Source organism: Anguilla anguilla, chromosome 1, assembly GCF_013347855.1.
Source record: "Anguilla anguilla isolate fAngAng1 chromosome 1, fAngAng1.pri, whole genome shotgun sequence".
Taxonomy (NCBI): domain Eukaryota; kingdom Metazoa; phylum Chordata; class Actinopteri; order Anguilliformes; family Anguillidae; genus Anguilla; species Anguilla anguilla.
In genome coordinates, this window is record NC_049201.1 from 25164993 (window position 1) to 25179594 (window position 14602).

At 40.9% G+C, this 14602-nt stretch overlaps 1 protein-coding gene across 5 annotated transcripts in view; it reads left to right on the forward strand.

The window, feature by feature from the left end:
* LOC118228867 (connector enhancer of kinase suppressor of ras 3-like) overlaps positions 1-13966 on the forward strand; it is a 58799-nt gene extending 44833 nt beyond the window's left edge. For 2 of the 5 annotated variants that reach the window (XM_035420442.1, XM_035420425.1), the window contains exons 16-25: positions 3275-3328; positions 4007-4043; positions 5059-5228; positions 5894-5967; positions 7799-7870; positions 7965-8023; positions 8757-8860; positions 9131-9464; positions 11343-11524; positions 12948-13966. In XM_035420442.1, the coding sequence (XP_035276333.1) occupies positions 3275-3328; positions 4007-4043; positions 5059-5228; positions 5894-5967; positions 7799-7870; positions 7965-8023; positions 8757-8860; positions 9131-9464; positions 11343-11524; positions 12948-13154 (1293 nt within the window). In that variant the 3' untranslated portion in view covers positions 13155-13966. Of the gene's footprint in view, positions 1-3274; positions 3329-4006; positions 4098-5058; positions 5229-5893; positions 5968-7798; positions 7871-7964; positions 8024-8756; positions 8861-9130; positions 9465-11342; positions 11525-12947 lie in introns of all 5 variants that reach the window. The other 3 variants (XM_035420406.1, XM_035420415.1, XM_035420434.1) reach the window with 2 other exon arrangements.
* The last annotated feature ends 636 nt before the right edge of the window (positions 13967-14602 follow it).

Genomic DNA, 14602 nt, shown 5'->3' on the forward strand with positions numbered 1-14602 from the left:
CCAAACGCAGAGTGAGGGGAACTCCAAATGGTGTGAATACAGACTTTACTAAACAGAACAGGAACTAAAGCAGGGGACAAAAGGCCTCGCAGGGCAACTCTCAAAAAACGCAAAGAAAAACTTCAAAACACAGGAGACAAAGAAAATCCAAAAATCCAAGAGCACGTAAAAAACGGAAAGTGGGCAAAAACACAGGAAGCTACTCTCAGAGGAAACACGCGGGGCACAACACAATCAGAGGCACACACAGGCACACACAAACAAGGATCCAGCACCTGAGTCAGGGAGAAGGGAACTTAAATAGACAAGACACTGACGAGACACAGCAGGGCACAATGCACAATCAGGCCACAGGGAGGGAAGGGAAAAGAGACAACCAAAAAACAATAATTGAACAATTGAAAACAATAATACAATTAAACAGGGTACACGCAGGACACAAAACAGAAGTGCCGCCATCTGGCGGCCCAACAAGGAAAGACAGAGACGGAAGCACAGAACCATGACAGGAAGATGCAAAAAAATGTAACTGGACAGTTTTAAGGCGGTTTATTCATTTTCATCTATGGAGAAACGATGATACGGTACCTTGAGTTAGAGTAGACCAGCTTTCAAAAAACACTTGTTTGTGCTTGGGTAACTTGTGAGTACACAAAGTACAAAGAAATTGAATGGCAGCACAAATGTGCTTGAATACATAACTAATCTAGACGTCTGGACCTTTAAAAGAGGATATGTAAGGTCTCCCTGCTGACTGAATTTGTGGCTTCTGTTCTACAGAAACATTTCCCATTTTTCTTGCCTTTGTCCAAATTTAGAAGTTCATCTTTTTTTCCGCTGCAACTGCTGTTCTTCGCTTGTTCTGGCTCCTTGATCCTCAAATCAAGACCACAGAGAACAGTCGAGCTGTCGAGAGCAGTCGCAGCTGTGACACTGCGGTGACTCATCCTAGGTGCATTTATCCAATGAGAAGGCGGGGCCGTGAAACTCATAATCGCCAAGCTTCTTGTTTATTGAGTAAGTAGGCGACACAATCAACGGCACCGCGAGATGCTTTGAGCCTATGGATTTATCAGCTGGGACAGGAGCGGCCAACAGAATCGCTGGCTGATGAGAGCAGCACAGATCTAGATCAACCTATCTTCCCCTGTTCTGTAATTCAGAGGAACAGGTGCCGTGGCAACAGGTGCTTTGAGAGAAAAGGAGGGGAAGAGTAAATCCGTAACTGTCTGATTGTATCATGCTTTTTGTTGGTGTACGGATCTGTTTCTGTAAGTGATGGTTTTACAGACATAATGCTACTTTGCTGAGAGTGATCACAAGCTTTTTCTTATGGGCACATCAAGTGAAGTTATTGATTACAAATTATTTTTATTTTGTAACAATTTCAGTTGCTGGTGTTTCAGGACAATTGATAAGAAGGCAGTTTTAGGAGACTCAAGTCTGATTTCTTTCGTGGCTGAATTCTTCTGTACCTCAGTATTCATAAAGATGATCCAAGAGCACATTTTCTCTAGGATAATCTTTATGTAGCTGTACCAAAAACACAACTACACAAATATTCCTTTTTGATATTTTGTTCTGGCAGCAGTGATTAGAATGACTTTCTTTTTTTGGTTGTGAGGTCTTGTTTCCAGGTTCTTTGGCTAGTAGTGTATTAAAATAAAATAAGCCTGACTGCCCCATGTTTAGAATGTATCTATAATGTTTCTCAGAATGTGTTTGCTTGATGATAACTTAGTGCCATGATAATTCTGGAATACTGTATTCACTATCTTAGTTATGACCTTATGATCATAAAGGAGGGACATATAGGCTAGATTTGTATTTTAGTTGCTGTGTTTTTGTTTCTGTTGAAGACAAACTTATTTTGTTTTCCTCTCTTCTCTGCTGCCTGTCACGCTGGCAATGAGGAACCACAGCGCAACGCAGGAAGTTGGTCAATTCTGACTTCGCCGTTGCACAATTTCTGCATCTGAAATTTGTCTGATGACTGCTCATATCTAGTTTCACCCCTCGATCTGTAAATATTTATTTCGTAGGAAGTAGTGAACTTGCTGGAAAAATCTCATTGCTTCAAAAGTTTGTGTTTATTTCTGTGATGAACTAGGCTGGGTTGTGAATTTTGAGGCAGGTTTTTTTTTTTTTCCTCCTCATTGATTCAACAATTTGCCGCTGTGGTTGGGCAGTGAATACGCCAGTGACGTGCCTAAAGACACATCGGTTCTGCTGGGAATATCTTTACTAACTACAAAGCCGTGGATGAAAGGGAAACTTCCTCGCCGTGGTTACCGCACCATTCAGATCAGTGCTCGTTGGCGTGTTGCGGTGTGCGTTTCGAGCGTTGAAAGAAAGGAAATGCGAGAAGCATTTGCGCGCTTCTGCATTCTGAGGTCAGACCAAAGACTGACTCACTGCGAATATTGCTTGCTGAAAGCGCATGCTACCTGTTTCATTAATATGCGATTGACATTTCTGTCACACTTCATATTTGCTTTGTCACCTACTGGATAAATGCTCTGCTAATTTAAGGATATTGTTAAGGAAACTGGCATATGTAAAAGCAGGGGGATGCACAATTATTGATGGGTAAATTAGGATATCCAGGAGATTCTGGTCAGGCATAAACTAAAGCCCTAGTGAATTACAGATAGTTTAGAAGTGGGAAAAGTGTGAAAGTAAGTATTTTTTATAAGAGGTGAGTGTTTAGACAAGCCAATGTCAATGGGTTATCAGGACATGATTGTTGTCCTGATGAGTTATGACAGGGTTGTTAAAATAATAAGTAGGCTCTGGACCTGTCTTGCCAAGATTTCATGCATCCTGATATCACTTGAGGAATCCATGGGGCAACTGAAGACTGACATGCATGTGACAGGGTGCAACATTAAGGTTATTTCACACTTGGCTGGTCAGGCAAGTAGGTAACAAACTACTACTTGCCCAAGCTAAATTTATACTTGCCTGGATATGGAAAATATGATTTTGTTCTTGTTGGAGGATTCTCATTGCAACTGGTTGGGTAGATGTTAATCCTGACTGATACTAATATTCAGATTAGTACCAACTAACAGCTCCTTGAGTAGTCAAATTGACAATAATTTACTTCATTCTCATTAGATGATTCAATCCAGCATTGCCTGTGAGTAGATGACAGGATCATTAAGGAAACGACAAAGAAAAGGAAGACAATGACTGAAAATATAATGCAGCAGCAGCAGCAAGCAGCAGGTTTTAACCTTCAGTCTTCATTGTTCTTTTTCTGTTCTTGCAGGCCGCTTTCCCCCTCTCAGTGGCTCCCCCTATGGCGGCTGATGGCTATACCCCTGTAAGTAAAGTTTGTTCACTTTTATGCTCCCATACTTCCTAATAAAACAAAATTCTGCAATTGTGCATGTGCATTACAACAATGGGCAGTTTCTCATTTTACAGGACCAACGTACGCAACATTTTGCATATTGTTTGTGTTACAGCTGTCTGAGGTTTCTAGTCAACATTTTATCCTTTGACTTAATGAATGCACTTTTCTTCTTCGCAAACAGATGAGCAACTTAAATGCATGATTTCTGACCTCATGAAAGAGAGAAAGGAGAAGGACTTTTAACACTTATATATAACTGATGTCTAACGAGCACGAACACAGGCAGTGGTGAAACATTAAAAAACAGCGAGAGAGAGAGAGAGAGAGAGCGAGAGAGAGAGAGAGAGGGAGAGAAAGAGAGAGAGCGAGAGAGAGCTGTTGAAGGCAGAGGCGGGCCGCATTTGTGATTCGGTGAGAAACAGGATGCTCGCCCCAAGCTGATAGGAGTGGAGCAGTGGTTGAAGCCGTTGAGCTTTGAGCGGCTGAAGCTCGGGGCTTTGTGGCAGACGGCTCGTGTACCCCTGCAGTGACGACCTCCGCTGTCCCGCTGCCTCCTCCCTACGCTGTCTTGTCATCACCTCTTCCTCTCGCGTTTTCTGCTATCCTGATCAACCTTTCTAACCATTCCTCTCTCTCCTTCTGAAGGTTTCCTTGCGACAGAAGTCCAGGAAGAAGAATAGAGGTGAGACGAGAGCTTCCAAAGTGTTTCTTCATGACAGGCTCCTCCCCTCGGACTGTAAGCATGATTGGTTGGGTGGTGTTGATTAGAAACTTTAAACGGGCTCAGTAGAAGGAGTTTGCAGAGTTGGAGAAATGTTCGCATGTTCTCCAAGCCTATTCAGTCAGCGAACAGTTTTTGCAAAATTTTGTCTTTGGTGAAAGTCTCCTGAAATTGTTTATAGAATTCTTCGGGTTGATTAGTGGAAAAAAGATACGCGGTACTGAGTGTCAGCTATGGAAACATAATTACAAAAAACGGCAGTCATGCAGTTTTCCAACATTAGGCTCAGATGTAATTTACAGATAACACAAATTTACTTAAAGGGGCAGTTCACCAAAAAATTTAATGAAGGTATGTTTCCACTTACCTGGAGTAGTATCTGTCCATCCAGATAGTATCGCTGAAATGGAACTGGTTTTCTAGATATTCACTGCAACTCACCCTGATGAAACGGACCTTACGAATCCATCTTCATGTGGCCTCAAAGCGCCAAAATATGCATTCAAATTCAAAATGTTTCTTTCCAACTATAATCCTGCGGTTACTAACAAACATCCACAGAGCTTAATTTCTGCACAGTTTCATCAAACTATGCAGATAGTATGAAATGTGAGTGGTGGTGATGTGGGGTTTGGGATCCCTGCTATAGAGGGTGTCATGTTACAGCCTGCACACAAGCAGGACATGCGCTTTGTCTCAGTGGCCTGCAGCACACAAACAACAAAGCAATGTGGTCTTGGTCCATCTACCACGTTCATGATTTCTGAGTTTCCGCTTCTTTGATGCTGTCTGATTCTGGGGCGGCAGAATGCAGCTTGCAGCGCTGCCGTTCCTTACAGCCCCGTGTCTCTCTTCGAAGAGAAACCGGGGGTCACTTCTGGGCCATTCTATGAGAAACAGACATTGAACTTTTTGCATTCATCCCGGAAAATCGATGTGCAGCGGGGACTCAAATTAACGAAACGGTCTCGCGCAGGCAATGCTCCGATGAGCCGGAGGAGGATCTCGGTGAAAGAGCTGGGTCAGCCCGACCACCAGGGCTGGCTCTACAGGAAGCGAGAAGACAAAGGCTTCCTGGGGATGAAGTGGAAGAAGTACTGGTTTGTGCTGAAGAAGTCCTCGCTCTACTGGTACGCGTGCCCGACGGTGAGTCACCCTGGCGTTGGACGTTGTCCATAAGAGCCAATATGGCTGCAGCAGAAAGGTCACAGACTGATGGTAGCATACTGTATGTCTTCCTCACAGCTGGGTGAGTAAGCATCAGCTGCTGAGCATGCTGCAGGCATTGCAAAATGTCTATGGGAAATTTGAAGGCCATTTCAAAATGTCAAGGGGAAATTTGAAGGTCTTTTGAAAATAGGTTTTATACTGCATACATCATAATTTGGAAAGCATGTTTTTTGAGAAATATTCTGTCCTATAAACCAAAAACAGGGTGGAGCGGGGGAAGGCTCTTCCACTTTGAGGCCTCACTTCAACAAGTGCTAATAATATGCTAAGTGCTGATCTTGAAGAGCACACGTGCTTGTTCTCTGATAACTAATCAGTGGTGTACCTCGTTGTCACCATTTAACGTTATCGTTTAAAGTGTAAGCTTGTGAATACTTCAACTTTTTTTCAGTCAAAACAATTTCAAATATGAACCCCAGAGAATGTTTTTGCTAGGCATATCGAGCCCAAACCAGTCAAATTACCGTTGCAGTGCTGATTGGTTGACGTTTGGTTTATAAAACAGAACACTTGAACAAACCCAATTTTGTTAAAAATCTAGGTTTTTAAAACATTGAATTGCTGTTGCTTTGTCGTAATAGGCTGAAAAGGCTGAAGGATACATAAACCTAACGGATTTCATGATTGACCGGGCAATGGAATGCAAGAAAAAGTAGTAAGTTTCCATTTCCTGTTTGTCATTCTAAGCACACCTCTGTGTTATTTGCGTTTAGAATGGACAACTGTGAACCCATCATGTTGAGTATCATGGCTGTCTGACTATTTGATAGATGATAGATGTCTGTTGCTGTGAAATCATTATTCTTCCACATCAAAATGACAGTAATGAGATTTTTTATTCGGTAATCAGACGCCCACCACAACCATTTCAAGTAATGTGCTGTCAGCATTTCTTTCACACAGGAAGTAGATGGGCATATGAGTCAGTTAGAACTGTACTGACTACAGCACAGTTTGTTTCCTGTTCCAAAATGAACTTAAACAATTTTGGCTGTTAATGTGGTTCTTTTCTGCTCATGTTTGGGAGAATTTCATGGCTTTAGTCACAAAGACCTTACATATTATAATGTAAATACTGAAATATCTACATTGTTCAACAGTACCATGACAGTCAAATCATATAACAGTGAAATTGTTAGCTCAACTGTTAGCTTTCTTATGTGTCTTAGGTGCGCTTTGTGTTGTTTTGCCTCTGTCAGTGTTTGGTTTGTGGTACGCCTTACCTCCTGTCTTTGTCTCACTTGTCTCTGGTGTCTCTGTCTCTCAACATGGCTGTGTCACAATTGCAAGTCAGAGTCCTTCACAGGTGGTAATAAACTCTACCAAAAAATATCCATCTCCCTCTACTTTGTCTAGTTATGGTTGTGAGCGCCCTTTCCTAATTTTGTATCTATTCTTTAATTATATATTTGCTATAATTGGTGATAAATTAGATTTAATGCATTTGCTGTTCATAGTCCCTGAATATTGGTATTATCGTTCTGACTGTCTACAATAGAAAAATTACTTACCTGGTGAAATGCCTTTTTTGGTCTTTCATGGCCTCCGTATTCTATAAACGGTGATTAAGCTGAGTTGTAATAAAACATACAGACAGTGAAGCAACACGTTTTTACCATTACCGTGCATACAAAACATGGAATGCATGATCTTGTCCTTTACCATCCAACCAGCAAAGTGAATGAATTAAGTTATTAATTGAAGAATTGAACTATGATGATGATGATCAAGTTGACAATGATATTGGGTGCCAACTTTCATTGTGTTGTCACCTCTATGCATCATACCTACGGGGAAACATAGCTCAGGAGGTAAGAGTGTTTGTCTGGCAGTCGGAGGGTTGCCAGTTTGATCCCCTGCCCTGGGCCTGTCAAGTGTCCCTGAGCAAGACACCTAACTCCTTAGTGCTCCCAACGAGCTGATTGGTACCTTGCATGGCAGCCTTTTACCATTGGTGTGTGAGTGTGTGTGTGAATGAGTGAATGAGAGGCATCAAATGCAGTCCATTACCTCTGATATGAAATAAAGTATCTGATATGCATGAAGTATACTGTAGATATTCAGACATGGCCATAGTCTTACTTTCTATCACTGGTATCCCTTCTTTCATGTCCTGGCTCAGATGTCACTGTCTCACTCCCGGTCTTTAGTGTCTGTATCTCACTTTTTGTCTATTGCATCTCTTTCTCATTTTCTGTGTCTGGTATCTCTGCTTCACTTCCTGTCCCTGGCATCTCTACCTTACTCCTTGTCTCTGGCCGGGGTTAATAAAAAATTGATTTGCAGTAGACCGTGATGTATTAATGCATTGGTTCCAAACCAGAACTGAACAGCTACATACATTTTTATGTCTGATTACTTCCCGTGTGGCACTAATAAGTGGATACAACAGTATGTTGTATCCCTATTCTACCAACCCTGTCCCTGATATCTCCATCCCATTTCCTGTCACTAGTATCTCACTTCCTGCCTGTGATCTCTTGTAGTGCCATGAAGGCTTGCCACCCTGATGTCATGATGTTTTACTTCGCAGCAGAGAGCACTGAGGAGATGAACAGGTAAGAAATTGAGGAAGAGGAAGAGCACTAAATGTGTGAAAAGCAGTGACTGCTAATCAGTATCATCTATGCTTCTTATATGCTTCTTTTGCAGGTGGTTGAATAAGCTTGGGCTGGCTGCTATTCTGTATGACCCAAATGATAACACAGGTGGTAAGTCATGTGATGCCTTCTTCTTGTTATCATACTGTTATTATTTGAATTACTATGACTGTTAAGTTTGTATACACAGTACATTTTGTTATGCATGATACCAGTTGGACTCATATGTACTCTGTTAGAGTTTAATTAACACTGGACATGCGTGACACCAATAGTGCCGTTTCACATTATAACACAATTGCAAAATCGGAACCAGTTTCCACATTCACCGAGCACAGACATCCAGTTACGAAACAGGAAGAATGCAACAAATGTTATGCATTGCCTCTCTGGTGCACATATGTTGTGTCATTATATTGGCCCATCATATTGACCATAATCTTAGCACTGGGCAGATACCAATACCAAGTCATTTTAAGATAGTATTATAATAATAAGATATTATTATAGTTTATCATTATAATAAGATTTCATTATAATAATGATAAACTATTAGGCATCATAATTTATGCACCTCTGCGTGAGATATTTGGACCTAGCCAAAGGTTTAATATCATCCGTGAATATGCAGTACTATCACTGTGATGAATAGTATAATTGCACAACGGATTATTGCGTTTTCATTTTCATATTCTCTTACTCACTTCCAGTGAAGTATTACACTGTACTATGCTCCAGTTTTACAAAGCATATGTGTGTGTGTGTGTGTGTGTGTGTATCTGTGCGCGTGCGTGTGTGCGTGTGCGTGTGTGCATGTGCTTGTGTATGTGTTTGCGTGCCCCAGAGTGTTACAGTGAAGGGAGTGACCAGGAAGAAGAAGACTCCTCGGATGCACCTCCTCCCCCGTATTCAGAGCAGATGAGCACAGATTCAGGGAATGAAACACAGGTCAGTGAATTATTTGTGCCGGTCAAATTGTCTCATAGTATGTGCATAAATAAAGAAAAAACAGGAAAACTTACTTTTTTCCACTGAGAGTCAATGTGGGGAAAAATCTGAAATTTTCATTTATTAAATTGAGCTAAACTCAGTAAAACATGGTAGGCTATACAGAATAACAGCATATGTTGACATTATTAAAACATGGAAATCAGGAAGCTTCCGGAAGTGTCATTGTTCCATTTCTACTTCCCATGGCCTTATGTTTATTTCAAACAGGGCAGCCTTCCCCCGCCTTACTCCTCTGGCCCTCCCAGTGACGCCACTGACTCCACCTCCTCGCCTGTCAGTACTATGACATCACAGAGCTCCGCTTCCTCACTGACCAATCCCAGGCAGTCCTCTCCCGACATAGTCCCAAAGTCCACGCCCGCTGCTGGAGAGACATTGGTTTGTTCTGCGCAGATTCACCGACTGGATGCCTTGCCTGCTGAAGATGAGAGGCCAAATGGGGAGTCTCAAAAGCCCCAGGACACCTCCCTCTCGCAGGATAACTGCATAGAGCAAAATGAGGAGCAGGGGGAGTCGGCTGTAACAGAATCTAGAGAAGGGGGTGAGCATGCTGAGAAGCTGAGTGCTTGGGGAATGGATGTCAGGCCATGGGCACCAAATGGATTTTATTTATTTATTTATTTTATTCATTTATTTAGTTGTTTGTTTGTTTTTAGTTGACCAAGCAGGTCAACTAGAAATAAATCTGAAGTGATGGCTTGGGGAGTCAAAGTAAGTGGGGAAGGAATGTGTCGCCAACCAGATGTAGGGTGGATGATTTGATGGCAAAATAAGAATCAATTTATGGCAATTTGGCCAGGAAAGCAGAGTTATCACCCTTACTCTTATGATAAGTGTCATGGGATCTTTAAAGATCACAGTGAGTTAGGACTTTTAAAGGTATGCTATGTAGGATTTTGGGGCCCTTGTAGACTCTGTGTTTGTAAACCCCACTCACTCCTAAGTCCTCAACCCCACCCACACCTCCATTGAGGTCACACCCTCAAGCACTACAAGCAAAGTGCCCAGCAAAGACGTGAGGTGGTCAGATACATTTTTAGCAACATGAATGATTCCATATAGATGATAACGGTAATTAGGCTGTGTTATAACGACATTTGCACTGAGTGCGCCCCTAAGCTCCTGGGAACATTGTATGGTAGCTACTCGATAGTGCCAGTGCAGCTATTTTTTGTTTTTCCTCGTTTGGTATTTAGCTATTCTAGACCCTGTTTCACAAAGCAGGATTACTGAGTTAGCTGGATAAATGCAGTGTAACTTGGAACTCTCCCAAATCTGGAACATGGACTGAGCTCTTCTGGGTTTTACTCCACACAGTTGGTTCCTTCCTATTCATGATTATACAAAATAATTTTCTTCATACCATATTCCCCAAATATTAAAGACAACACCTTATAATGATCTCCTACAGTTAAATGTGGAATTATCACTGTATTTAATTTATTTCTTTATTCTTCAATAAATGAAGTGGGATGATGCTCCTGAATTCACTAAATTATTTTAAACTTCTTACTTTGATTATGCTGTATTTTATTGATTGTATTGAAACAGTAAGGGATGTAAAGCTGGTGACAGGCCAACAGATATTTTGCAAAGGGCAAGCTCACTTGTTCTTTAAATGAAAGTTCCCACCTCCAGTCTGAGTACCACAATTTTAAGGCCACACCATATCCTCTTTCTTGGATTTTTTAGTGTTAATTCCCCTTAAAGTTTGTTTGGCTGAATCTGAGAAAAAAAAAAAAAAACTTATGTCTGATTTGATTGAATTGGAAATGCTCTTAAACTAAGTCCACTTTAATGTAGGGGAATGTAGGGGAGTCTATGTATTGAGTGTGGGTGGATACTTCTCTATTTCATTACCACCTGACACATTCACAGCCCCTAACTGTCATTCAAAGCACAACAGTAGAAAATGGTCAATAGAAGAGGCTCCGGAACTGATTGTTTAACCCACTTCTGCTGTGTGCAGCAACCGGAAGGAAAATTGCATCATTTCAGCAGCGCAATAAAGCCATCCCCTCTGTCCTAGTTCAAAGCAGGGGGGGGGGGGTGGTGGGAGCAACCCACTCCCTTTATCTAAGTTTAAAGTAATTATTTGGTCTGTGCCATGGTGTATATCCCTTGGCTAGGCTTAAAGAGTTTCTCATTGTGCATCATAGGATGGTACAGCATGTACATATCATTGCTATGAGTCACTTACACGTAAAAGAAGAGGTTTATACAGTGCTCAAGGGGTCGGTTAGTACTTCAGGTTATGAGATTATTTTAAATGTGTTTCTCTAGTGTAATCTGGTGTTTGTACAGCCATGTAAGAATATGACATGTCCTCTTTAAAAAAAAAAAAACAATGTTCCTTTCTCTTAAGCTGGTCAACTGTATGGACTATTTATGTTTTCTTTTGTGTTTTTTAATTGATCAGAAGCTGCCTCTGATGAAATGGAACAGTTATACATTGGCCTGAGAGCCGCCAGCTTATCACCCATTGGTCAACGCAAGCCTTCCACTAAGAGGGACTTCAGGAAGTCTTTTATCAAGCGCTGCAAAAATAAGAACATCAACGAAAAGCTGCACCTCATTCGGACACTGACCAGCACTCTCAAGGTAGTATTTGTGATTGGATAGTGACAGAAGAGTGAGGCTTCACAAACTCCAAAGAAGGGCCATATTACTGTGTCCTATCAGTGGCTTGCTGGCTTCAACCAATTACAATGCACTGTGGAGAACCAACTATTGCTATTTATTCATACAAGTCAGTAGTTGACAGCAAATGGTAGTCCTACCCAGTGTGGGGTCCACAAAACCTCGACAGGTAGAATGGTTCTTCTGAATGGTGCCACTAGGTGGCAGTATAAAACATGTGCATTCAGAGCCATATCTATACCACAGATTCTGTTGGCTGCTCAGGCTGTCCGCTCCATATTCTTCTCATTGAAAGCTAGTGAATGAGTACGAGTGGCAAAGACAATGCTGATGGCTATGGATGTTCAGTGCTTGGGCAGTCCACTGAATAAATATAATTAATTGTAAAAGTACACTGGAAATTTACTAGCTGGAACCTGGATAAGGATGGAAAGAATACTGAGGTTACCGTCTAGTTACATACTATAGGGAATCTCTGGCTATTTTGGAGTTTGGCCTTCATCATTCTGGCCATCAACTTAAATATATAAAAAAAGGGTTTGCTGATTATTTGCTGCACCACATATGGCCCAAGAATAGTAGGGATCCTGGTACAAAGGGCACATTGGGTCACATAACGTACAACATGAATGGTGTAATATTTAACTAGAAAGAGGTTGTCTTCTCAGTGCTTTCATAGAGGGAAATATATTTGGAATTGTATGTGCTCAATTTGAAAAAAAAGAAAAAGAAGAAAGAAATCGGCAACATAAATCATTTTCTGTAACATTCACTTTTACAATTCTTGTTTTCTAAGTACTGTGTTATTAAATATCATGATTCCACTGTTTTGGGTCAGATTAAATATGCAAATATTGATGTAACGATTCTTGCTCAAGTCCTAAACATAGATCACTGGCTGTGTCTCTTTTAGGGGTACTAGAGTTAATCTTTGGGCAGTAATGTAGAAAAAGTCAATGGAAACAGGGCCATAGTGGTTTGCATTTATCTCTTCAGAGCGCTGACATTCTACTGTAGTATATTTGATCTGTTGAATGTGTGCATTTGTGTGCCTTGAAATGCCATATGTGTGATCTAAACATAGGCGGTGACGGTGAGAAAAGGCATTTGAGTCCTGTCATGTAGGCTGAGTGTAATGGCAGCATAGACCACGGAAGAGAAAACAGATTAATATTTCTAAATGTGTGCCCTTTTTTTTGTTTACTTTGTTTTAATATCTGCTTGTAGAACTTTATTTTGAAGCACTCTGAGATTCAGAACAGCACTATAAAATAAAATTGATTATTATTATTATTATTATTATTATTATTAGTAGTAGTAGTAGTAGTAGTAGTGTACATGTGCAACTAATGTTTCTATGTTCCCTTCCCCTCCCCCGAAACAGGCTAGAGAAGCCGACCTGTCGACAATCGAACAGTTGCTGAGTGACCACTGTCTGACCTCACAAAAATACAGGGAGTGGAAGGAAGCCAATGTGCAGCTGCTTCAGGACGTTTCCCAAAGACACCAACTTCTTGTGGGGGAGGAGGAGAATAAGGGGCAACCCGCAGAGGTGGCCAGAGCTGGCCTTTTCTCTGAGACCAGTGTGTGAGCGCCCTAACTAAAGACACAAAGCAAAGCACCAGAGAAACCCAACACCATTATGAACTTTTTTTTAAAACCACTGTTTGTAAAGAATTTACTATTTAATATGGAGTGTGACTGCCTTGCTAGGACTTACATGACTTTAATCGTGGATATGTTTGAAGCTTAATGGCTTCGGTTCAAACCCAACCAAGGAGGCTGGAAGACAAACGACTTCATTCCTCTGTTCTATTTAGGGCACTTTTTCTTGAACTTCACCTGCATGTGTTTTGTGTTCATGTTGTGCCTTCAAATGAACGTGGTCTCCCCAGTTTATGTTCTCTTTGTTTTTGATGATCACTGTAAAATTGAGAGAATTTCAACCAATGTGCAGTTTCTTCTTTTCATAAGTAAACTTAATTTAATCAATAGATATTGATTAAAGTACAACCACCACAACTGAAAACACTGTAAAGAGAAATGTTGTAATAGGCTATGGACAGTTATGGACAGTGCTGCGTTCCCTTGCAGTGCTGTCAAGTGTTACAAAATGTCACTACTATGAGAAAGGAAAACTAATAACGTACAAGTGGAAAACAATTAAACTTTAACAGCAATATGGCATATTTTGCCTTGAGGGATTTCAAGCGTTCTATCATTGGTAAATCCGTTTAAAAATATGCAACTTTAATATTGTAAATAAACGTGCGTTGCTGTAGACGACGCCAAAACATGTGTAGTTCCTGTTTTTTTTTTGGAAAAAAATGCATTAGTAAATACTCTACAGAACTGATGTTTTGTAACGACAGTACAATAAAATGTATATCAGTAAATGTTTGATATTGGTGTCTTTGTGTCCTCACTTCTTAGTTAACAATTAATATTACGCGACATAATGCTGTCTTTTTTTTTGTCACTATAGTGATTGCAACCAACAGGGAAGCAAACCTTGTCAAAGACCAAACTGAGTTCCCTCTTTTTATTGTCATGTATTTCTGTTGGGAGGATATGTTCAGTTTTTATGCCTCTAGATGGAGCTTGGGAGGTCGATTATTGCCGTGATTGAATAGTTTTGCAAACGTGATATACCTGATGAAACCTTGCCCAATATGTTGTAATGGCCCATCTCCTCTGAATTGGGAATTGCGCTTTGTTCCTTGTTGGAGGCTTGTGGGTTTTCGCCTTTTCTTATGTTTGTTTGCAGGTTTCAGGAGGACAGGCAGTGTTTGTTTTCTTTTCTTGTTCCTTTTTATTTTTGTTAAGTAAGGTCAGAGCAGAAGTCTTCGGAAGACTCCCCTTTTTGTTTTTCGGGAGGAATGTTACTTTATTTTGCAGATAAGGTTAACAGTCACCTCGAGCCCTGCGCCATTACGTTACATTTATTTAGCAGACGCTTTTATCCAAAGTGACGTACAATAAGTGCATACCGAAGGTCACTGGAATAAAAAAAAACACAGATCCGATAAGGTACAATAG